This window comes from Haliaeetus albicilla, chromosome 16 (genome assembly GCF_947461875.1).
Source record: "Haliaeetus albicilla chromosome 16, bHalAlb1.1, whole genome shotgun sequence".
Lineage (NCBI taxonomy): Eukaryota > Metazoa > Chordata > Aves > Accipitriformes > Accipitridae > Haliaeetus > Haliaeetus albicilla.
Window position 1 is genome coordinate 24,326,080 of NC_091498.1, and position 23,399 is coordinate 24,349,478.

At 58.1% G+C, this 23,399-nt stretch overlaps 1 protein-coding gene across 3 annotated transcripts in view; it reads left to right on the plus strand.

The window, feature by feature from the left end:
* WT1 (WT1 transcription factor) overlaps positions 1–23,399 on the plus strand; it is a 92,307-nt gene that overhangs the window by 47,354 nt on the left and 21,554 nt on the right. For 2 of the 3 annotated variants that reach the window (XM_069803983.1, XM_069803984.1), the window contains exons 1-4: positions 8,009–8,538; positions 12,940–13,062; positions 13,310–13,412; positions 19,821–19,898. In XM_069803983.1, the coding sequence (XP_069660084.1) occupies positions 8,148–8,538; positions 12,940–13,062; positions 13,310–13,412; positions 19,821–19,898 (695 nt within the window). In that variant the 5' untranslated portion in view covers positions 8,009–8,147. Of the gene's footprint in view, positions 1–6,143; positions 6,281–8,008; positions 8,539–12,939; positions 13,063–13,309; positions 13,413–19,820; positions 19,899–23,399 lie in introns of those variants that run through there. The other variant, XM_069803981.1, reaches the window with a different exon arrangement.

Sequence of the window (23,399 nt, forward strand, 5' to 3'; positions counted from 1 at the left end):
ATAAAAAAAAATCTTCTTCTAAAGATACTCCTTCTTTGAATTATCTTCTTATTTGAATTTAATATTTTTAATCTATGGGGGCATGATTAACTCTGTATCAATAGGGACATAACTTGCACAGTCTGAGATATATCTAAAGTCTACCAAAGAAAAAAAATAAATCATTTAGATCTGGAACAGTGATCACAATGGAAGTTTCATTTACAAAGGATTTATGGAGACTTGAAGTGAGTGTTATGTTTTGAATAAATGCACCATTGACCAGTATCAGATTTCCATAGGCTTTATCTTGTTTTTTCTAAGCAACTGCTCATAAACTTTTTTAATATCTTGATTAGCATGATGGTGCTACTTGCAAATCTGTTCATAGAGCTATTAATCTATGATGTAGTGCAATCTAGAGAAAGGAATCACACTTACTTAGTTGTTCCTTTCATTGTTTCATTTAAAAAACCATAAATAACAAGATGACAGGGTTTCTTTGTGCTTCTTTCTTTTCAACTAACGTGTTAAGTATTTCAAGAAAGGTTTGTCAAGACATCACAAAAGTAGTTCTTAGTTCCGATCTGAACTTTATTGAACCCTGCTTTCATGTAACAGGAAGGAAAAACAAGTGGTAGATTTGATCAGTCTGAGTCCATGACTCAATGGCTACAGCAAACTCTCGGTGCTTATAATTCCTGTGTCACAGCAGTACTCAGACGAATTTAGCGGAATCAAACATACATAAAAATCTGAAGCGAAAGGCATCTCCTTTGTCTCATGAAGATGAAATTTGACTTCAAAGGCAAGTTCAACACATGGGCTCCTTCCCTCCTCTCCCTTCTTCCCCCACCTTTCCCTGCAAGCTTCATCTCCAACCATCGCTGCATAGCTCACTCTCAGCATCAGCTTTGCGAGACAGTTCTGTTGGTGGCCGTAGGGTCAGCAGAGGCTGGTGCTGAACAGTGACAGTCACAAATGTGAAAACAGCCGAGTCCTGCAGTGACATGCTGATGAGAACCGTGCAGGCACCTGCACCGCCCAGTTAGCTTGTACTCAATTCTGTGGAGGGCACCAGTACTTCTGTCCCTGCTTGTAGCAGATGTCTCTTGGGCTGAGGCCCTGAAGCCACGGGGTTTTCAAGTGACTGTTCACCCTTGTGGCCAGACCAGATATCCCATGCAGCAGCGTGTGATATGTGCACAAGGGAGAGACTGGCTGTAAAGCTTAGAAGAAAAAATATATTGAGTGGGAAGCCTCAGAATAAAGAACTGGGAAAGCTCTTGTTTTGGTTGGAGCTACGTTTTTGCTGCCTGTTGCTTGCAGCCAACTAGATGAGAAAAATGAGCTTGTTTGCCTTTTGTGTATTGCTGCAATCCACACGTATCAGTACATACAGTCCAGAAAGAGAAGAGACATGTACCTTTATGTAGCTGCAATCAAACGAAGGACTGGGTGTGCTCAGTTGCTAATGAAGCTAAAGGGCTGTGCCGGGGGCTGAGGGCAGTGGAACCTCTCCCCAGGCTGTGAAGGAGCCATTGGCGTATGCTGCGCTAATGGGGCTGGGAGCAGGGACTTGGCGTGTTGCAATAGCTCTCCAGCTCCAGCCCTGCCACCCCCTCACAGGTCACATCCTTGGCAGATCACACGGAGCTGCGCTGCGTAACGCAACAACCGTCTCCATTTCCTTGCTTACCCAAGGTCTCCAAGCACTCCACAAATACCACTGGAGTCCCCCATTGTTCTGGCAAAACTACTGTCACCTCTTCCATTTCTCTGGAGCGTGCAGAAGGCACTGAACAGAACTCAGGAGCTTTTGTTACTTGCCTGCTTTAGGCACTAGGCACATTGTCTTCACTGCTTGTCTTCCGCACTCGCTGAACATCTGTAGGCAAAGAGGATACGCTTGGCTTTCCCCGCTGCGTGGTACAAGGCATTAGACCCTGGTGGACTGAAGTCCTTAAGCACTGATTTCAGTGGGGCCACTCTTGCTCCAAAGCACCCTTAGTCAGGTGGTTACGTGCGTGAATTCCTCTGAAGTGTGTAGGATGAGAACAAAATCTTGTGAAAAGGGATTTAGATCCTCAGCTGAGGTAAGACAGACCAGCCTTACTGGAGCCCCACTAGTTTCCCACTGGGGAGGACTGGTCAAGAGAGTGTCTTTGCACAGGGCTACAAAAAGCCTTTGCAAGAACTTTGCTTGCATTGTTAAAGTGTGTTTGTTCAAGAATGAAGTTGAAAGATAAAGGCATGGATGGTTAGTGTTTAGGAAAACATGTTCATGGCCAGTCTACTGGAGAAACGGGTGAAGGACAATTCATCTTCTGTCCCTGTCCTGTAATCCCCAATGGTTAGTGAGACCTGAGGCTGCTGGTGGCATCAGTTACAAACTGCCTTTCCTTACCTGTGAGGTACCAGAAATCCCACAGTGTGTGGCTGGGGACAGCAGGTCCACTTCAACTGGAGCTTTCCTAACACTTTAGAATGTGTAAATGTTTGGTTTATGTTTCCCGTATTCAAAGATGGTGTTCCAGGTGGCTCACAGAATTCTTTGGATTTGTGTCCATGACAGGTATTGTTACTGGTTTGTTTCTGTATTACGACATTTAGAGTTGAGGATGCCTTTAGAGTGGGATCTGCATTCTACAACCAGGGAGAAATTAATTCCTTAGATCTCAGTTGCCATACATCCTTTTATAATGTACTAAGTTTTAGAATATTTTTTTATCCCCCCCCAATAATAATTTTATTACTCTCAAAACCATTAGAGATAATGCCAAGAAGCGAGCATATTACCCAAGAGCTCCCCCCTCCCCAGCTTCTTTTGTATGTAAGTACCAAATACCTATAAAAATTCTGTATAAGAGTTTTAGCTGCTCCGTAAGTATATCCCACTGTATATCTAAGACCGTTAAAACGTCACATGCGCCAGATCTGAGAGATGTTACTGATACCCAGCTTTCTATGAACTCCTATTCACCAGAACCCGGGCGAGGGCAGGATACATAGGGATACTTTATGGCCCTATACAGCCCCGTGATTTATACCCAGCCTCGTCCTAGCAGGACGCCAATAAATTTCCCAGAGCCCCCGTAGTACCGCGTACTTGGCTTGAGCCCCACCTCGCACCCCTCCGGCGCTGAGGCGGGCACCGCCCGGGCCGGGGGCGGCGGCGGCGGCGGCGGGGGGGGGGCGCGTTGAGCGGCCCGGGGGGCCCCGCAGGTGCGGGAGGCGGAGCGCCGCCGCCCCCCGGGCCGCTCGCCGGGTTGAACGCGGGGTCAGGGCCGCGGTCCCGGCGGGGCGCCGCGGGGCTGGGCTGGGCCGGGCTCATCAATTTCCCGTGCTCGGTGCCTGCGTCCCGGCGCGGCACTAATGCGGAACAAATTGAGACATATCCTCTCCGTAATTAGTTCCAGCGTTTCAAAGATTTACGGTAAAATAATGGCCAGAGCCCCACCGGCCGGGGCCGGCCCTCCGCGCCCCGCCGCCGCACGCCGGTCGAGGCGCTGGCGAGGCGGCCCGGCGGCCGTGAGCTCGCCCCGCCGCCGCCGCTCCCCTCCCCGGTGCCGGGCCCGGGGGTCGCGCTCGGAGCGGCGAGCGTTCAGCCGGCGGAGCCCCGGGCCGCGCTCCCCCGAGCTCCGGGAAGGAGCCGGGGCGAAGGGAGACGTACCGGCCCACCGGAGCCGAGGGGCTGGCCACCGCGCCGCCCCGGTGCGGCTGTTCCCGAAGCCGGCCCCTGCTCCTTCGCACCCGCCCCGCGCTGGCCGGGGAGTCGGCTCCGGGCCCGGGTCCCCGGCCTCGGCGGGAGCTTAGCGCCGGACCCGCCTGTGCCCCGCTCGGCGGAGAGCCGGGGAGGGGGCACGCACCGTCCCTCCTTGTGCCGACAAAAAAAAAAAAAAAAAAAAGGCTTTTTTTTCCCCTCGAAGGATAAACAAAATGTCCTCTCCCAGGCTCGAAAGCGTGCCAGTGCCCCCGTCAGCCCAGGCAGGGAAGGCCGGTCCCGCCTCGCCGGGGGCTGCCGGCTCCCGGTGGTGCCCGCAGCGCTCGGCGGGGCGCGGGGAGGCAGCGAGGAATGCGGGATCGGGCCCGCCGTGATGAGTTCCTGCGCTCCCGGAGACGCTTCGCAGCTTTGTTTCTGCTGCTCTTGGCACTTAAATAATCAAACTCTGACCAGCTCCCCGAGTGAGAGGAGACAGAGCCCCCTGCGCGCTGGGAGCGGCGTGAGCAGGACTGGAAGGGCTGGGGATTTATCTCTGTTTAAGTCAGTCTCCCCCATCTCCGAGCCGCGAGGGGATCATTTATGGGTTTAGTAAAGTGTAGTAAGAATTACCGGTCCCTGAACTGGTTAGCATGGCAGGGGAGAAAGCGGAACGGGAAAACGCCGGCTGGGGAGGTGCTTCAGAACTGCTCAGGTTGGAGCAGGTTCCCGAGCCCGTTTTGCCCGGGATCGAGGGGGCTCCCCGTAGAATAATCCTCGTCCAGGAAATACCTGTTGCTTAATCTTGTAAAGTATGCTTCGAGCACAATCGAAGATTGAGCCTTATCAGGAATCACCATAGCTATGGAATAGCGGGCAAAACAAGCCTGATTGCTGCCTGGCAGAGATTTGGATCGGGCTGTGTTTGCAGGGGAGAGGGCAAAAAGTTCCGGACCGCCTGGGTCTGGACACTGGCAAGGGAGATGCTGTCCCTGAACTGCCATCTCTCCGGCCATTGCTTTCAGCTAGGCACCGAGGCCCGGGCGCGGGCGCCCGGTTTGCGGGGCATGGGGTGATCTACGCCTGAGTGCGACTGGAATCGGGGTCGGGATCTCCGGGGAAGAGGCGAGCAAATGTCCCCTGCACGGAGGGAGCAGCTCCTCTCGGCATGCCGGGGCGCTCCCGGCCTGGGCGAGAGAAGTGCGGGGCGGGAGCTTTTTCTCTCTCCCTGGTGCTGGCTAGAAGGGAACGGCTGCGGAAAGTGGCGCTGGCCGTTTCCCAAAAGTCCCCAGCCCGTCCCGGCGTGGAAGGGTCCGGGCTTCCCTCCTCCTCCTCAGCCTGCAGCCCTGAAGGTTTCTCCCGGGATATCCCCACCCGGTTCGCGCCGGCCCCGCTCCGTGCCCCGCAGGGCTGAGGCGGCCCGGGAGGGCGCAGGTGCCGGTGCACGGCGCTGCACAAGGCTGAGCTGGCAGCCCCGGAGCCCCCCTCCGCGGCCGAGCACCGCTTTCTCCAGCCTCGCTGCTGGCGCTGCCGGCAGCCGTGGGGAGGGAGGATGCGCTGATGGCCAAGGGGTCTTCGTGTTTCACCGCTGGGAAGGGCGAGAGAGGCGAAGATTTGGAAGGACTTCGGCAGTTCTTCTTCCCAGGTGGAATAACGCAGACCTAAGGGATCAAGAAAACATCTTTCCCTTTCAAGATTTATCAAGCTAGGTTATTTCAAGAAAAGAAAAGAAAAAAACCAAACCAAACCACTAGTTCGAAAAATAGTCCGCTGCGGGAAAGGCTTTTTCTTGTTTGTACCAAGGGAGGTCTAGTTTTCACAGGAAATTGAATACTCCGCTTAGGCTGGCCAAAGACTTCTCTTTCTGTACGTACGTTGGGGATTTTAGAGCCGGAGGTGAAAGGGACCAGCCTCAGGTGTCGGTCCGCCACAGAAACGAGCAAACCCATGAGCAGCCCCGTTCCCGGCCCTGCCGCTCCCCGCGGCCCCGCCAGGCCCCGGCGGGCACCGGGGGACTGCGGCCGGTGGGGAGCCCCGGGGCGGCCGGGGAGGGGGAGCAGAGCGGGAGCAAGCGCCGGGGGCCGGCGGTGTCAGCAATGGGCAGCTCACGCCCCCCCTCACCGGCACCGGCTGCGTTCACAAACGCCGTCCCAGAGTGGTTTAGTTTTGTGCGTGTGTTCCTAAGGAGCGGCAGACCCTGTAAACTTTAGGCGATCTTTAATGTCGGCAAAGATAATCGACAAATCTTTCGCTCTCACGTTACGCGTAGATTTCCGTAATAATAAAGAGATTTAGGCATCAAAAGAGAGATTTTAAGAGGGAATCCTCTGAAGATAGTTTGTGAAAAAATAAAGTCGTTTCCCTAATAACAAAACCCGACGGTTTTGGTTAAAGAGTTTAAAGAGAAAATGAAATTATACTCGGCTACACTAATAACGAGCTATTTACATTTCTTTTGTTGTAGCATTTACCCCTTGAATTTTACAACATCGTTTCAAGATTGGCGATGCTTGCGGTAACCTTTAGTGCCGCGGGGGGAAGGAAATACCGAAGTGTAAATTGTCACGGGGAAGACTACGGGCTCGGTCTTTCCAGCGGCAGGTAAATGTTCGTGGCGTTTCTTTTATTATTTTAGCTGCAAAGGGAGGGTGCGGCTGTGCGCTGCGGGCTGTGCGCCGAGCGATGGCGGCTTCGGTGCCGCCGTTTCAACGGCGGCCGGTGAAGATGCGCAAGGGCCGGGGTCCGCGGGTGGCGGTGCTTCCCCCCGCGTACACTGCCTCGGGGCGCAGCTCCCAGGAGCTGTCCCACGCGTGCTCGTCGGAGCTAACCTCCCCCGCCCCCACCCCCGGGTGATTATTAATGCGTGGTTTTGAAGGAAGACGGCAGGATGCCTCTTCTCGCTTTTGGTGAGAGCGGCTCCCGCGGGGGAGGCTGCGGGCTCGCCTCTGCCCCGGGTCCCGGCAGGCGCCTGGCCGCGGCAGGTACCGCCACGTCCCGCGGGGGTCTGCCGCCCGCCCCTCCGAAATCACGGCATCCCTCGCTGCCAGGGCCGACCCGAAACCCGCCGCGTCGCCTGGAAGGACCGTCGTCCGGGGATAACGTGTACGAAAGATGTCGGGGGGGGGGGGCTCTCCCGCCGCCGCCCCCGGGGTGCACGCTGGGGAGCTGCTGTCCGGGAGGCTGGGGAGGGAAGAGAGAGTCCGGGGCTCCCCAGGAGCAGCGCCAGGTGAACCTCCCCGATGCAGGTTACTCACAGCGCTGCCATCCTCCCCCGCTTCCTTCCCTCTCACACCCGGGCAGGTCGGAGGGACGGGGCTGGGACCGGGCCCACGCCGGCCCCGGTCCCCTTGCAAAGGGCCCCCCTCCCCTCCGCTCGCCGGCGGAGCCCTCGGTACCTTGGCACGGCCGGCTCTGCGCGACGTGCCGCGGCCCGGCGCCCCCCCCCCCCACTCGGGACAAGGGAGCGCCCGGTGTGTGCGGGGGCGGGGGCGCGGGCAGGCGGCCCGGACCCCGCAGGAGCTCAGGGAGACGCGGGTTCCTCCCATAGCGGGAGAGGCACCTGGAAAGACGCTTTCCCCGCGCAGGGACGGGGTCCGCCCGCCCCGGGCCGGGTCACTTCTCCGGGCTCCTGCAAGGGCGGAGGCTTCTCCGCGCCGTCCCCGGGGCCTGCGACCCCGCCGCCCTCGGGAGTCCCCACGGACACGCACGGAGCTGGCGGGGGAAGTCAGCCGGCACGTACTTACTGGCCACCTGGATCCCTCTAACGGTCTCGCAAGTCTCTGCTAAAGCGAAGGGACGTTAGGGTGAGATTTAGTGGCGCTTGCACCAGAAGAAGGGTGGGAGTGATGTGTAGGGGAAATATATTCTCCCACAGTAACCTCTCCCCCTCCATCCCCGGCTCTCCTTGTCTTCCCCCCCCCCGCTCCCCCCCCCCCCCCCGCGTGTCTGGTCCGGCTGGGTTCAGCAGAGCGGGCTGTGGGCAGCCCCTCGGCGGAGGTTGTGTGAATGGAGGATCGGCGTGGCTGACTCCTCCTCCCCTGCAAGCGCCTCTATTTGAGCTTTGCAAAGTTGAGGGGGAGCAGGCATCCGAGGTGAGGCGTGCGAGGCGGCTGTGCCCCCCTAGCTCGGACAGACGGACAGGCGCACAGACAGACAGACAGACAGACACGCACCCGCGCGGACACCCCGACACACGCACACCCCGCCCTGCCCTGCGCTGCGAGCGGGTGCAACCCCGGAGGCGATCCTGGAGAACAACCTTTCCCTGTCGCTGCTGCCGGCTCCCGCAGGGCTGGACCCGGGGAGCTGCGTCGCGGAGCAAACTTCCCCCAAAGGGCTGAGCTCGCCGGCCTGGTGCCTGCAGCCGGAGCCGGCCTCCGGCTTGGCGGGCAGGGGCCAGGTGTCCTGGAACAAGTGCGGCCCGGGGGGAGACTGGCTGCCCGGCGGCAGGCAGAAGGTCTGCGAGCAGATGGGCTCCGATGTCCGAGACCTCAACGCGCTGCTGCCCTCCGTGCCCTCCCTGCCGAGCAACAGCAACTGCACCATGCCGGTGAGCAGCGCGGCGCAGTGGGCTCCCGTCCTGGACTTCCCCCCCGGGGCCTCCTACGGCTCGCTGGGGCCGCACTCCTTCATCAAGCAGGAGCCGAGCTGGAACGGGTCGGACCCGCACGAGGAGCAATACCTGAGCGCCTTCACCGTCCACTTCTCCGGCCAGTTCACCGGCACGGCCGGGGCTTGCCGCTACGGGCCCTTCGGCGCCCCGCCGCCCAGCCAGCCGCCCTCCGGCCAGGCTCGGATGTTCCCCAACGGGCCCTACCTGCCCAACTGCTTGGAGAGCCAGCAAGCCATCCGCAACCAGGGTAAGGGCAGCGCGCCCGGGCGCCCCGGGCTCGGGGGGGGCGGCCCCCGGAGGCGTCCGCTTAGCCTCGCCGGGCCGCGCTTGATGTAAACACCGAGCCCGGCCTTTCTCCGCAGCAGCCGGGCAGGGTTAGGCGAGCCAGCCCTTCTTCCGTGCCTCCTTTCCCTCCCCGTGCCGGCGGCCACGTCGCTCCGGGGAGTTCGGGGAGCCACGAGTCGCTCGCCCCCACGCCTCCGTGGGGCAGCGGGCTGCAGCGGGCGGCTCTGCCGGGCGGGCTGGAGCCCCCTCCGCCCCCCTCCCCGGGTTGGAGCAGCCTCTCGCCTCGCAAAGGTTTGTTCGGGCCGGAGACGGCGCAAGTCCTGGAATGGAGATGGGGCCGGTGCCCCGAGACAATTCCCTCTACAGATCTTGGCGGCGGGGGCGGGGGTGGGGGGTGTACCTCCAAACCTCCTCCTGTCTCCGAAAACCGCTCTGCGCACGTTAGCGCTTTCGAGCCCCTCGTCGAATTAACCTCGGGAACGCTGAGTGCCCCCGGGCCGGGCTATACAAGCAGGGGCGCCTCGCCGTTTCTGTTCAGCATCCCCGTGGCCGGGACACGCTGCTGTTTGCACCGCCCTGGGAAATTCCCGTGGGCTGCAGGGCCGGGCGGTGGGTCACCCCCTGCGCGTGGCACCGGCATCATCATCATCATCTAATCGTTTTTCTTCCAGACGCTGCAGTATAAACATCTACTGGTGCAAACGCGAGGAAGAAGGGCAAGGGGGCGAGCGTGCCGAGAGCTTGCCCGAGACCTCTCGGGTCCTGTTCCCCCTCCTTCAGCTGGCCCCGGAGGCGCGGGCTGTCGAGCGCCTGCCCCGCAACTCCCCGGCCCCGGGCGAGGCGCCGGGGTCTGGCCGAAAGGGGGGGGGGGCGGGGAGTGTCGGGCCGTCGCGGCCCCGAGACTCGGGGGACGGGCGAGCGGGCGGAGGGTGCGCGGCCCGGCCGGAGCGGGACGACTCGCCGGGGTCTCGCCGCTCTCGGCGCGGGGTCGTCCGCGCCCAGCCCGCAGCTCGGGCTTGCCGTGCGCCGCGGGGGTAACGGCGTACCCGCAGAGCGGGGCTGGACGCCACCGCTCCGGGAGGACGCGGGCGATTCGGGCTGCCCCCCCCGGCTCTCTGGCGGCTGGCGAAGAGAGGCAGGGCGAGGAGCCGGAGCGGAGGCCGAGGCCGGGCGGGCGCGCTGTGTGCTAGCAGCCGAGAGCTGGCCCGGGGCCGGCGTGGCGGCCCGAGGCGACGTTCGCAGCCGGGAGAGGCGATGGCGGCGGAGGGGAAGCGGTTGTTCAGCAGCGCGGCCGCCCACGGGGCCGCCTCCCCCGGGCAGTGCCGGGTCGCAGTCCCGGAGCCACCGCTCTGCTGCCTTCGGCCCGCGGGCCCTGACCCCGCTGTCCGCCCGGCGCCCGGTTCTAACGTCGGAAAGAGCGGAACGGGGCGCCAGGGCCGTGCTGGGAACGATGGGCAGCATCCCCGCAGCTCGGGGAGAGGCTCGGCCGCGCCGGGCCGGCGGCGAGGCCCCGCGGCCCCAGGCTGCGAGCGGCGGGACCCGGCGGGGAGCGGCCTGCGATCGCCCCAGCACAGAGCACGCCGGGCCAGGGAGCTCCGGCCGGGGATTTTTTTTAAGACATCTGAAGGGATTTTAGACATCGGAGAGGATTTGTAATCGCTGGGCCGAAATAGCGACGAGGAGGTGGAGAGGAGGGTGAGGGAATTAAACTGGGCCCGGGTGGGTGAGCGGGTGGGCGAGGGACAAAATAGCTGCGACCCCGCGCCATCCTGTCGTCTGAGTTTAACCACCTTTAAACGGAGCCTTTAACACCCCAGAACAGTGAGCTCTGCTCGGTCTCCGGCTCCCCGCGGGGCAGTGCGCGGTCTGCGGCACCGCAAGCCCTGCACACAAACACCCACAAACACAAACGCCCACAAACACAAACGCCCACAAACACACACCCACAAACACACACCCACACACACCTGTACGTGCCCGCCGAGCCGGGGCCCAGCGGCCTTACAGCTCTGCTCCGCCACGGCCCCGGTCAGGCGGATCAAGGCCCTGCAAGAGCCCAGAGGAAAGGGCCGTGTCCCGGGGAGCAGGGGCCGTGTCCCGGCTCCCCCCGCACCCCGCCAGGGCGCTCTTTCTCGTCCGCGGAGGGGGGGTGCAGGGTGGCCCTTCAGCTCGGGGCTGCCTCCCCGCACTGGGCCTTAGCCACAACTATTTTCGGCAACACGCAGCGAGCTCCTTCGGCAAGGAGGAATTTGGTGGTTGCTTTTTTTTTTTTTCCCCCGTGATTGGATAAAATGTTTTTGTTTTGGCTCTCCTCAAGGTTGAACTACTATTTTTTTTTTTAGCCGGTTCCTCCGACCGTGGGAAAGACGCTACCTTGCCTCTGCGATGACATTTCTGCCAAGCCTGGGATGGGGTGGGGGTTAGGGAGCTAAGGCTTTGAAACCTCTGCCCAATTTTCCTCTTCTCGTTCGCCTCTTTCATCCAGCTGGGCTCCTCCAACAACTGGATGCCTCCAGCAGGCCCCATTCTCCAGCAGATGTACAACTTTCAATTATTTTCAGCACATTTTAATCAGGCCTGGCTCTGATAACGCCCTAATTAAAGAGACCTCACTATCGGCAGCTCGGTTCAGAACTCAACTTTCTTATCACATTCCTGAAGCTTTGGTCAGGCAACACCGGAAAATGCGGCCAAAACCTCGTTCTGCTCCGAGCTGAGTTTTGAAGGTCACCGAAAGTCTGTGCCGGGCCAAAAGTAACGTAGAAAGTGTCAGTGTTTTCTGAAAGTTAAAAAAGACGCAGAGGGAAATGGGGGAAAGGGAGTTGAAGGTTGAGCCTCTACCCTGAGGGCTAAGGGAGGAGATAAGGAGCGAGAAACAGCTGTGGGATGGGAGCCCGTAAGGTACCGGCCTGTCAACACTGTTCGCATCGCCGCGAAAGGAGCTCTGCTCCTAGGGCGAGGGGGATGCCAGAGAGATTTGGCCGGGGACGAGTCAGTCTCACTTCTGTCCCAGCCCCGCAGTCTCAGGGCCGGCTTAAAATCACCGCGGAGGCGAAGGTTTCAAAGTCTTCTGGATTTTTTTTCCATCCTCCGCCCATTGCTCCCTTCATTTCTCCCGCGCAACGCCGCAGGTCAATTAAGTCCTGTAATGTAGCTGGATCTAGGCTGTCTGCAGAGAGAATAAAACGGAGAAGCAACAACCGGATCCCTTTGTTGCCTCTCCATTTTATTCCCTCTGAAATCCTCTGTGATTGCCGGTAGTGAAGCAGAGACCTGCACAGCGCCGAGCACTCGGCACCGAAGGGAACTGAGAGGACCCTCAAAACAGTCCCGAGTGCTCCCTCTCGACTAACAAAGTCACCCTCCGGCCACACGCCGCATCCAGACGGGCTGTGGAGGATGCCCGTGCTGGAATAAGCGGGCTAAGAGAGAGGGGTGTGAGGGAGGGAGCGCTCCTCGTCGGGTTGGTTTCTTTTCCCAGCCCGTGTCGGGCTTTCTGTTTTGTTTTGGTTTTTTGGAAGAGTGACTCTCGGAGGAGCTTGGTTCTCGGGGTAAATGCTGATGAGCCAAGAAGCCTCTGAGATAATATTACTTTGTAATTACTTTTTTAGCTGAAGTTGTTTAGCCAGCTCCAAGTCATTAATGAAAGTTGGTGTCCAAGCACCTGATTTACGATTTTGTGTCGGCCCGGGGTCAGCAGAGGTGGTCTCTTTCCATCTGAATCTGCTCGGTGTAGGAAACAAAATAGGCTGTTTATTATTTTGGAGAGCAATTTTCGCTGAAAGGAGGAGTTTTATTTTTGCATGTAACATTCCGCCTCTTTATTGCAGACTCTTCAGAAAGCTGCTCTTAAAAAGAAAAAAAAAAGTAAGAAAGATTAAAGGGTAACTTCTAAATTGGAAACGGCAGAGGAGTACACTGAGCAGATGGGAATCTTCCTCTTTAATATGAGCAACAATTAATGAAAACATCCTTTTTATTACCGAAGCCGATCTGTTCTCTTTAAAGACGAACGAGACTTCCGACTTTCCGCCCCTCGGAGCGGGCTGCCCGGCTCTCCTCTCCCCACGGCGGGGGTGGTGGTGGTGGGGGGGCGTCCCACGGGGTCCCACCCGCACCGCCCCGCGCCCGCAGCCCTGCGAAGTGCGTGTGCTGGGGGGAGAGTGAACGAAGGGGCACGGCCCGCCCGTGCCTTCCCCCCCCCACGGTGGGCAGCAGCACCGGGGGAAGGGCAGCACGGGGCGGTAAAGGCCAGGTATCTCGGCAGCCCGCGGAGGTGCGGTGGGTGCGAGAGGCTTCGCGGGGAGCTGGTGGCCCCGCGGGCTCAAGGTGCCTCCTAACCCCGCCGCGGTCTTTTCGGCAGGTTACAGCACCGTGGCTTTTGACGGGACCCCCAGCTACGGCCACACGCCGTCGCACCACGCCGCCCAGTTCACAAACCACTCCTTCAAACACGAGGACCCCATCAGCCAGCAGCCCTCGCTAGGTAATTTCGGCCTCCGCGGGTGCGGACCGCGCTCCCGGCCGCGGGGCCCCGTCTCAGAGGGCGCTGGCGGCCGGCCGGCAAATCCGGAGCGGCTCCGGAGTCGCGCCGCTGCCCCCTCCCGCAGGCCCGGCACGGAGCTAGAGCTGCGCAAAACGCTGGAGGAGGGGGCCCTGCAGAGCGGGGCGGCGCGGGGGGGGGGGAACGGCCGGTCGCCGCCGGGGTTAACTCTGTGCCGCTTTCTCCGCAGGGGACCAGCAGTACTCGGTGCCTCCCCCGGTGTACGGCTGCCACACGCCCACCGACAGCTGCACGGGCAGTCAGGCCCTGCTCCTCCGGACCCCCTACAACAGGTACCTCCGCCGGCAGGGAGCTTTGCCTTGCCTCCTTTTGCGCGAGTTGTTGTTCGGATGTGCTGTCTTCCCCCACATGCCGTTCAAACAGCTTTCTCCTTTCTGGAAGGAAACAGATTTATTTTTTTCCCTTCTCAAAAGAAAAAAAAAAAAAGATTCACAAGTTAAAAAAAACTAAACAAAACAAAACCAAAACCAACCAAACAAAACCAAAACACAAACCAAAACCAAAACAAAACCCCACCCCCAAAACCCAAAAAAGCCCCACAACCCCAAAAAAGCCCCACAAAACCAAAAAAAGACGCCGCCCCCTCCGCCCCGGGCCCCGCCGTGTCTCGGAGCTTCCCCGGGCCGCCTCGCCCTCCCGGGCCGGGGTTGGCGGGGGGTGCCGGCGCCGCTCGGCGCTGGCCGAGCATCCCCCGCCGGGCTCGGGCATTCTGCTGCCGGCTCGGGGCAGCCGCTCTCCGGCGGCAGGTGCCGGCCGCCTCTGGGCAAGGGGGGAGCCGGGCTTGCCGGCCTCCTCGCAGCACGCCCGTCCCGGAGCCCGCCGGTGCGAAGGGTTTGGGATTTGCCCCGGTGCGCTCATCGGCGCCGGCGGGGGACGACGAAGTGCCCGGGGCAGCCCAGCGGAGCCAGGCCCAGACCCGCTCCGGAGCATCCCCTCACTGCCCGAGGCGGGCGCGGTCCCGCCACCGCCGCCCTACACCCGTCCCCTCCGCCTCGGTTCAGGCTGCAGAGCGGAGCCGGCCCGCTCCGGCGACAGGATCCGACCCGCAAGGCGCAGCCGGTCGGCGCGGCCCCTGCCCCTGCGCCTGCTGCCCGCTGCCGGCGCTGGGAGTCCCCGCCGCCGCTCTTCCCCGAGGCCGGGAAGATGCGGGAGCGCTCGCTGGTGAGCAGCAGCGATGGCCAGAGCGTGGTACGGGAACGGGGCAGGCAATTAAAACTCAGCTCCGTCCAGGGGCTTCGTCGTGAAGACCCAGAGCCCTTCCGATGGCTCCCGGGAACGACGGGGACTGGCCTGCAGGGAGGTTATGTATTGAAAACGGGGCAATAAACCTATCGGATTTCCTTGCCGGGAGAAAGGTGCATCTGGAGCTTTGGTCCATGCACGAACTCTCTTTGCCAACAGACGGGTCCGTTGCAAGCGCGGCTTCCCATTTTCTTCGATCTGGCGTGGGGGCCGGGCGTGTCTCTTGCAGTTTTACAACATGTTTAGCGAGCAAAGAAGTTTCCCCAAATTTATTCTTCAACTTTTTGTGAACTTGGAGCCAGTCCCGTATCTCGGAGTTGCTAAGTAACTCTCGCACACAAAACAGTATGCCTCTACGAAGGAAGCCGCGAGCGGCTCCTCTTGTAGGCCGGTTATATCATCTCTGATTAATCAACACTGGACGTGGGACAACAAAATTGTCACTTCCAGAAGCCACTTCGCTAATGAACGTGAGTTGACGTCAAGGGAAGGAGGGAATGAGGTAATGAAGGAAGGAAAGCAACCTATCCAGAGAGATTAGCTCGCAGAATAATTGGCGGGGCGAACTCCTGCGCTGTAGTGACAGAGATTGCTCGCCTCGCAGGGAAATCTATAAATACGATTTGGAGGGAGGCTTGGGGAGGGCAGCTCCGAGCCACCGCCGCTCTCCCCAGCCACCCCCCCCGGGCCCCGGGGCTCCCGTGTCGGGGCTCCCGGCGGCGGCACGGCAGGCGCTTGTCCTCTTTAGTGGAGCGAGCCCGGCCCTGGGAGGTGTGATTCCGATAGGAAAAGGCCGCTTGTGCCGAGAGCTCTCTCCTCCGTGTGCCTCCACCGAGGGTAGCACGGCCTGGCATCACCCTAACGCGGCCACCTCCCGCCCAGCGCTTCGGGACGCGGGTCCCGGCGCGGGTGGGCAGCGCTGCGCTGCGCTACGCGGCCGGTTTCTCCCCGACCTTAGCCTTGACCCTGCTCTGCTCCCTGGGAGGTTTACTGCTTACTTCGGTAGGATAAGGATTTAAGCCCTTAAACCTCACGGGAGCCAATACTGATGCGTGGGGGTGTAAGTCAGGGCAGAACTTGTTCGATGTCGAAGGCAGCTCCGGTTGTACAAAGCCTGCTCCGCATCTGAGCCCCAGCAGGTGGGTGAGCCGGGCACGGCCTCCCCTCGTCCCCTCCTGCACGTCTTCGAAAGCATCTGGAAAAAAACTCTTGTTCCTACTACACACGTGTTCTTCCTAGAAAGTGGGTGACTACTTACCGTGCAGAAACTCAGGGGCGTGACTCGTTAGCCACATTTCCAACGGCCCGAAAACGGACCGCATTGTCTCGGTCAACATTCGTATTGGTCTGGCAGAATCTTTATTATTATTTTAAGACCCTATTTATTCTGTACCTCCTTTGCCAAGATGTCTTTTGCTTTTCCCAGTTCAGGTCAAGTTTGCCAGCCCGGCTTTGACACCTGATGGCTCGGCTGCCGCCCCCGAGGGCCGGGGCTGGCAGGGCCGGGGCGGTGAGGCTGTCCGCGGCCGCGGCCGTGCCCGCTGCGTGCCTCCGTTGCGGGCAGCGAGCCCGCAGGGGGATGCTGCTCATCCCCGGCGTGACGAGGTTCGTCGCGTCTGTGGCTCCTCGCACTGGCTGAGGACAGCGGGCGCTCCCGTTCGCCTTTAGCGGTGGAGAGGGGGCGACGTGGCCGGAGGAACCGAGCTCTTTCCCCGGCGGGATGCCACGGCCGCTGTTTGCCCCGCACCGCCTCTCCTTTGCGCTTCCCCGGGATGGGCGTCGTTTGCGGTCCCTGTCCATCCTCCCCCCACCCCCGGGGCCGAGACCCGCCGGGCCCCATCCCTCCTTCATCCCCCGTCTGGGGTCTCTCAGCGCCGAAACGCGACCCGGGGGGGGCAATTCTTCCCCGAGCGGAGGTGGAGAGAGACAGCAGCCGCTTGGAGAGGCAGCAGTGACCCCCCCCCCCCCAAACTGATGCTCTCTTCCCCGTCAGCTCGCCGGCTGGTCCCTCGGCCGGGAGAGGTCCCGGCCCGGCTGCTGCCAGCCCCCCCTGCAGTGCCGAGGGGTACCGGGGCGGGCCTGGGGCCGAAGAGCGTCGCCTTCTCTCCCGTACCAAGGCAAAGCAGCCGGGAAGGCGACGGCTTGAAAGAAACGGTTCAAGGATCGTAATTCCTATACTGGAAGCAAAAGTACCTCTGAAATCTCTCGCCTCGGCAACTACTTGCTCGCTGTTTATAGTGCAGCCCGCTCCTCTGCCAAGGAATCCTGCGCCTGTTGTTGATAGCTGGACATGGATGACAAACCCGCGTAGATTGCAAGTGTGCATTAGATGACTAGCATTTGTGGGTCCATTAAAATGGTGATGTGAACTTTTCTACCTCGCGCTGTTTAATGTAGTAAACATGCTCGATGTTGAAAATTTACTGTGAGTCACACTTACAAAGACTTTAAAAGTGGAGGAGTCTCGGTTCAGATTATAGCTCTTTCTGTGCAGAGGTCAAGAACTCGGTAATACTGCAATGCAGGCCAAAACAAACTCTATATGATCTACTACTGGTTTCCTTTTAAGTTCCCTTTTTGCTCAGCGTTGACTTCCTTTTATTCCACTCCAACTTACATTAATCCCCGTTGCAGAAATGTTCCCCCTCTTCCTCTCATTTCTCTTTAAAAGCATCTCTGTAATGAAAATAAGTTATTTTTAGTGTCTTCTTTGTGGCCGTTTGGATGGCCAAGGATTCAGATTGGAATCAGTGCAGGCGTATCCCCGGAGACCCCGCTTTCCGTCTCATCATTCAGACCTCATCCAAAGCCGAGATTTTGAGAGGAGCTGTTAATTCCATGAGATCATCTCACGGTACTGTCAATAACAAACCACGGCGAGGCGTAAACGGAGTTAGGGATGTCCTGTTCTCTGTCACATGTCAGATGCGAGATGTTCAATCCTGTGCCGTTGCCCGGTGGCCCCCGGGCAAACGCTGGCCGGTGTGGCCATTCCCCGCTCCGGGCCCGCCGGGGCGCGGGGCCCGGGGCCCGGCGGCGCCCACCCGCCTCCCGCCCCAGGGCGGCTCTCGCAGGGTTTAGCCAAAGCTTGGGCAATCCCGGGTTTTTCCAGATGGAAAACCCTCGCAGGGTCGTGAGCTCAGCGTTTCCACGGAAAAGAAATTTCTCCCCTTGGCCACTGCCGGCAGCAGAGATCACCCAGACCCCCTCCGCAGCCCCCGTGAGGGCTATGGGGGTGCCCCTTCGTGGGCACCCCGGTGCCGGGGCAGAGCCCACGCAGCCCATCCCGCGGGAATCCGCTGTCGGGGCCTCAAGTCAAACTTGTCTCCTTCTCCCCAAGTCGCGCAGCTGAAACGCGGCCACGCTCGGCTCCGGCGCCGGGGGGGCGGCCCGGCCCGGCACCCGGGGTGGCGTGGGGTGCGGAGCCGGGTCGCCTGCTCTCCCCGGCACTCATTCCCCCGGCTCCTGCCCCACGGCAGCTGCAGCGGGAGGGCAAGGAGGGACGAGGGCTGCGGGTCTCTGCCGGGGCCGGCCCCGGCCCCAGCCAGCGGGACCGACTGCGGCAGAGCGGGGTTTAGCAGAAGGAGCGGAGTTTTCGCTCGCTCTCGTTCTCCCAGTGCTTTACAGGACGCCCAGCCTGCCCGAAAGCCGGTCCGGGCTCCCTTCAAAGGCTGAAGCCAGCTCGGGCTCCGCCGGTAAGCTTTTTTTTTTGTCGGAGCTGCAAACGCAGGAGCGAAGCGCGGCGGTAAATCGGGGAGGGCAGGGGGGAGCTTTGGACGGGGAGCTGCGGCTTCACCTCGCCGCTGGACATTGGGCTGGTTTCGGAGCGGTTTGTTTTGGAGACTGTCACCCAAAGGCCCCATGCAATACAGTGGCTGCGAGGTAGTGACAAGATGAGTAAGTGTATTGCTTTATGAAAAAGCAAAGGAGGGGAAAAAGTGGATATTGTGGGGGAGGCTCTTATAAATGAACTGTCAAGCGAAAGAAAGTTAAAGGGAAATCTCCTGCTGTAAATGCATCGGGCGGGCACTTCTAATAAAAATCAGGGTCCTGGAGGAATTAATTACAGCAGCATTACAGGAAGAATTCGTGGAATTGCAAAACGTAGTTGGCACAGACCAGCACGGACTGCTATTGCAAATGGGGAAACTGCAGGAGAGTTTAACAATTCCTGAGCTGATATGCAGGACATTGTAGTAGCATAATAGCAGTTCAGACACACTAATGAATAATAGTGTCCAGTGATACTGACAAATGATATTACACATACTTCGAGATTGAAGTCACTTAATTTGTTTTTATATGCAAAAGCTTCCCACTGGAATCTGACTTTTTTAGGTCGCTTCTACCTGCCACGAAGAAAAAAAAAAAGAAAAAAAAAAAGACCCTCTTCTAATAACAGAACGATCTAAATTCACCGCGTAAGTCCAGCGAATTTAGGTGTAATCAATCAACAGCGAGACGTGCGTTTATTGTGAGCGGCTGTTCCCCGGCATCAATCACAGAGCCGGGCTGAAAGGCCCGGGGGCTCCCTCCTCATATGTGTGTGTGTCCCCCCCTCCCCGCGGCGGCTCTCCGGGGCGGGGAGCTGCGCTTTGGGGAGAGCCCGAAGCGGGGGGACGCCCCGCAGCCTGCCCCGGAGCGGGGGGGGGGGGGGGGGCTGCATGCCACAGCCGACGGCTTTGGGGAGGGCCCGGCCGGGCGAGCCGCTCCGCGGGGCTCCGCGGGGCTCCGCGGGGCTCCGCGGGTCTCGGCGGCGGCGGCAGCAGCATCCCGGGGCCGGCCCTGCCCGCCCAGCGCCGCCGCGGAGAGGAGAACGGTGGTCGGGAAACGGCGGTCTGCAGCCCCCCCCTCCCACCACCCCCGTGCTGCCTTCGGTGCGTACCGGCGGGGAAAGAGCCTCTTCCAGCGGCGAGCTTCGTTTATCGCTCGGCCACTCCATTTTTCTCCCGCTTGTCAAGCCCCTCTGCGCGGCAACATCCATCACGAGTCACGATAGCTGCCTCGCTCCGCTAACCACGTGGTCTCTCACACTCCTGGTTAAAACAGTTAACAGATTTGCCTTTTTAAAACAGATAATCCGCTTCGTTAGCCCGCCAGGCTGCCTATATTCGTTTCATTAATTTCAGTGTGCCGATATCGGGTATTACTGCTCTGTAAGGGAAAAGTTTCATGTCTCCGCTTCCAGCTATTTGCAAGTCGACAGGCTTGCAGATTCAAAGGGACTTTTCAATCCACAGCCATTCTTCCATTTCCTTTCCTTTTCTTTTTTTTTTGTTAATTCACAATACATCGATAAAAGGGATTATGTAAAATAATTTCACCTTCTACCGTTATGTATTTAAAAACAATAACGAAGAAAATGTTGCTGTCTTGACGTATTGGTTTTTATGCGATCGCTGCGATTTTAGTTCTAATTCTACATATTTTCACAACAGCGACAATTTATACCAAATGACCTCACAGCTTGAGTGCATGACATGGAATCAAATGAACTTGGGATCCACACTGAAGGGGTAAGGTGCTTTATCCTTTTCTAATCTTTTGCCCCAGCGTAGCTGCGTTACTGAGCTAACTTTATCTTCTATTTTACGACTCGAAGCCGGTCGCTAGCACGGAAAAATACCGACCGGTTCCGACAGTCCCCTGGCTGTAGCTGACCCTCTTTTTAAAGACACTTGCAACAACCCCCGTTAGGCCTGCGGGTGCCGGCTGCTGCGGGCTCACCGAGTCGGGCGGCAGGTACCGCAGAGGCGAAGCTCCCCGGCGGCCGCCCCCCTCTGCGCCCGCGGGGCTCCGCCGGGGCCGACCCGGGGGTGGGTGGGGGGCGTCCCCGGGCCGGCCCCGGTTGCCGGCGGGGCAGCTGCGGCCCCTCGGCGCTCTCCTCCTCGAGTTGTCGCCCCTTTCCTAGCGTCCCTCTTCCCTTTCCCTCCCTTCGCCAGGCCCTGCGTCCTGTGTCCCGGCCCTGCCGCCTCCCGGCTTCCTTCCTCCCGGCCATTGTCGCCCTCCCACCTGCCGGGAAGAGGCTCCGGCCCGCCTCCCCCGCGGGGCTTCCTGCCGCTGGGCGGGCAGGAAGGCCCCGAGGCGCCGCGGGGCCCCGCCGGGGTGGCGGCCGCTGGGGGGGGCCGCGGCTCCGGGCCCCGGGCCGCCATCTTATCCCCGCCGGGCCTGCCCCCCTTGCCCGCACCCGCTCCCCCGGGCCGGCCCGGCGGGCGAGGGCGGCAGGCTGCGGGGGGAGAGGGAGAAGGGGCCGGCGAGGCGGCGCGAAGCCCGGGGTGCCGGTGGCGGTGGTGGGCCGCTGGCAGCCCGCTGCCCCCAGTAGTCCTGCTCCCTCCCGGCCAGTCGCCCTCTGGCGCGCCCGGGGGAGCGTGAGGGAGGGCCGAGAGCCGCCGGGTTGGTGCAGCAGCGTGGCTTCACCTCGTTGGGTCTGCCACCATCAGCGAAAGGCCCACCCTTGATCCTGGCCAAGAGAAAGCCAAAGGTGGCCTGCTCTGCCCTCAGTAGATAACTGGCTACGAAATCTCCCCTGCCGAAGGTAGGTATCGCCAACTTGCGTTGAAATGTTCTCAGTGTCCAGGCACGCGCAGTCTCAAGTGAACAACAGAAGTCTAGAGAAGCCCGCACAGATCTATACTTCCACGTAGTTGTCCATAGATGTGAAAACCTTGTTCAGGGTGGACTTTGTGTGCAGTGCTGTAGCATCACAAAGGAAAAAATACTAAGGGTCTGCTTCTTGCTCATTCGCAAATGGTGTTTGAAGGTTAGAGGGAGAAGATAGCAGCACAGTAAACTATTTGTATTGAAATGAACGAGAGAATTGAGCCTGAAGAGATCCGTCAAGGAGCTCTCTTGTGGTTAGAGGAGATCCCCAAATCCTACCGTTGTGTACAGTTCGGTGTCTTTGCTGCTGATCCTCTCTTTGTAAAGGTTATTTCCGACTTCTTTTTTTGCCATAAGTGTTTTTGATTTCCTCTTTAAACTGTACCCTTTAAAGATCAGTCATTGCAATATTAGACACTGTTTTGTCTCTTCTGAAGAAAATATCCTGCAAAATGGAGAAACACATCAACCTTGACCGAGGTCCAAGTTATTAAAGCGAGGAAGAGGTTATTCTTTGGGGAACTCAGTGAAAAAAAAAAAAAAGACGACACAATAGAAATATTAAAGGAGTACTGAACAAAATAAATGGCTTCTTACTTGTCCAGGAGTCAGACTGTTAGCAGTGTAAAGTATGTGACCTAGGATGCATGAAAGCGGGGGGGCGGGGGGAAGAAATCAAGATGAATGATCTATGGTAAAACAAAGCTGAAAGTTTTGGTATAGGCCAAGATTGTAGAATCTGTGGAAAATCAGTGCTAGACATAGCCTCATCACTGGTAATATGAGCCAAAATAGTTATCTGTCTTTTCTGGCTGAGAGTTACAATACACAGTACCTCCAATCTCAGTTGCCATGAACATAAGGTATTCTTCCCAAGATTTACATCTTTAAAATATATGAACTGTTCATAAGTGATTCCCAGGCGTTTAGTATTTCAGATGCTTTTCTCAATCTTGCAGTTGTAATTTAAGAATTTTGGAATCAATCTTTCTGTTGAAATATGGAGCTTCTAGGTTCTGTCCAACGATGACAGTCCTTGTTTAGCTCCCTGCCTTGAGTTCTGCCCAGCACTTCTTCCTGGCTTCGATAAGACTTTTGCACATTATAAGAAGGAAGAAAACATTACCAGTAAGTTCTGCAGATAGTTAGAGAACTCTGCAATTATATAAAACTTATGGTCATACACTTTATACTTGACAGTAGACCAGCTAAGTAGCTTGCTTTCTGGGTTCACGTTTAGCGTAAGTTTAGTATACTGAAATGAAGCTCTTGCCATGCATTTTGGGTAGAGATAGTTAACAGCTTCTATGCTTAAGTTATCTAGCAGTTTATCTGTGAGGATTCTGTTTTTTGCTGTTTACGTTCTTGCCAGTATTTGACGGATCAGCTCCAGAATCTCCTCGCTGCAGATTGAAAGTTTCAAATTTGGCAAGGAGTACTGTCAGGTGGCCAAAGCTGTGTTCTTTTCAGTGACTGTGAAAATCATTCCCGTTGAGTTGCAAGCTTCTGAACAGTCCTATTTGTGTGTGATCAGAAGCAAGAGTCTGGCGTCTAAACTATCAGATGACTTTTATCTGCTGAGAGCCTGCTTCAGCCTATGGCTTTAAGGCCTTAGAAGACTTTTTTTCCTGAGTGTTTTTTTCCTCCCTGGATATTTTAATGTCAGATATTGGAACAGAGGGCAAGAAGTTTCTTCATCTCAGTGGGTTTTAGTCTTTGAGTGCTTTCAGTAGGTGTAAGCATTAGGGAACTGCAGAAGACATGGCCTGAGTGAGAAGCAGAAGTGGGCAGTAAAAGGTATGGAATAGAGTGCCTGGCCAGCCATTGCTAAGTGGTGGAGAGAGACACATAAGGTGAACAGAGATGTTGTCTTCTGGCAGAGTGCAACAGTGTGGTAGACTGGCAGGAGAAGGGGATAGAGGTGTAGATGGGGAAGCAGATAGAAAAGGCTGCAGCCGTGAATTCTAGATGTTTCTACTTACTGGCAAACCTAAAGGAGGTCTGATGGCCCAAACCAAGCTTCTCTCTGCAACGAGTTGGCCCTGGAAAAGAAGACAACCCACTACTGCTACCATATAGTCCAAGTGACTTGGATCTGTGTTGTAGATTTTCACTTAGGTTCTGAATGCCAAAGATTGAGCTCAGGTTGTGTTTATAACTCCTGTGAGGGAAGAACAGTGCCTTGTGAGCTAGTGTGTTGATTATGTGTTGCCTGTTTATCCAGGGACTTCTCTGTCACCTTCTGAACTTTGGGTAGACAAGAGGGAGGGCTGGCTTGTTGTCTGCAAGAACTGTCATACAAACTGGCAGCTTCAAGGATCTGAAAGGAAAGCTTCATGGCTAAGGCAGTGAACATCACTGTGGGACTGGATTTTATCTCTTCAGGCTGTTTGCTAATGGTTTGTTCCCCATTTTGT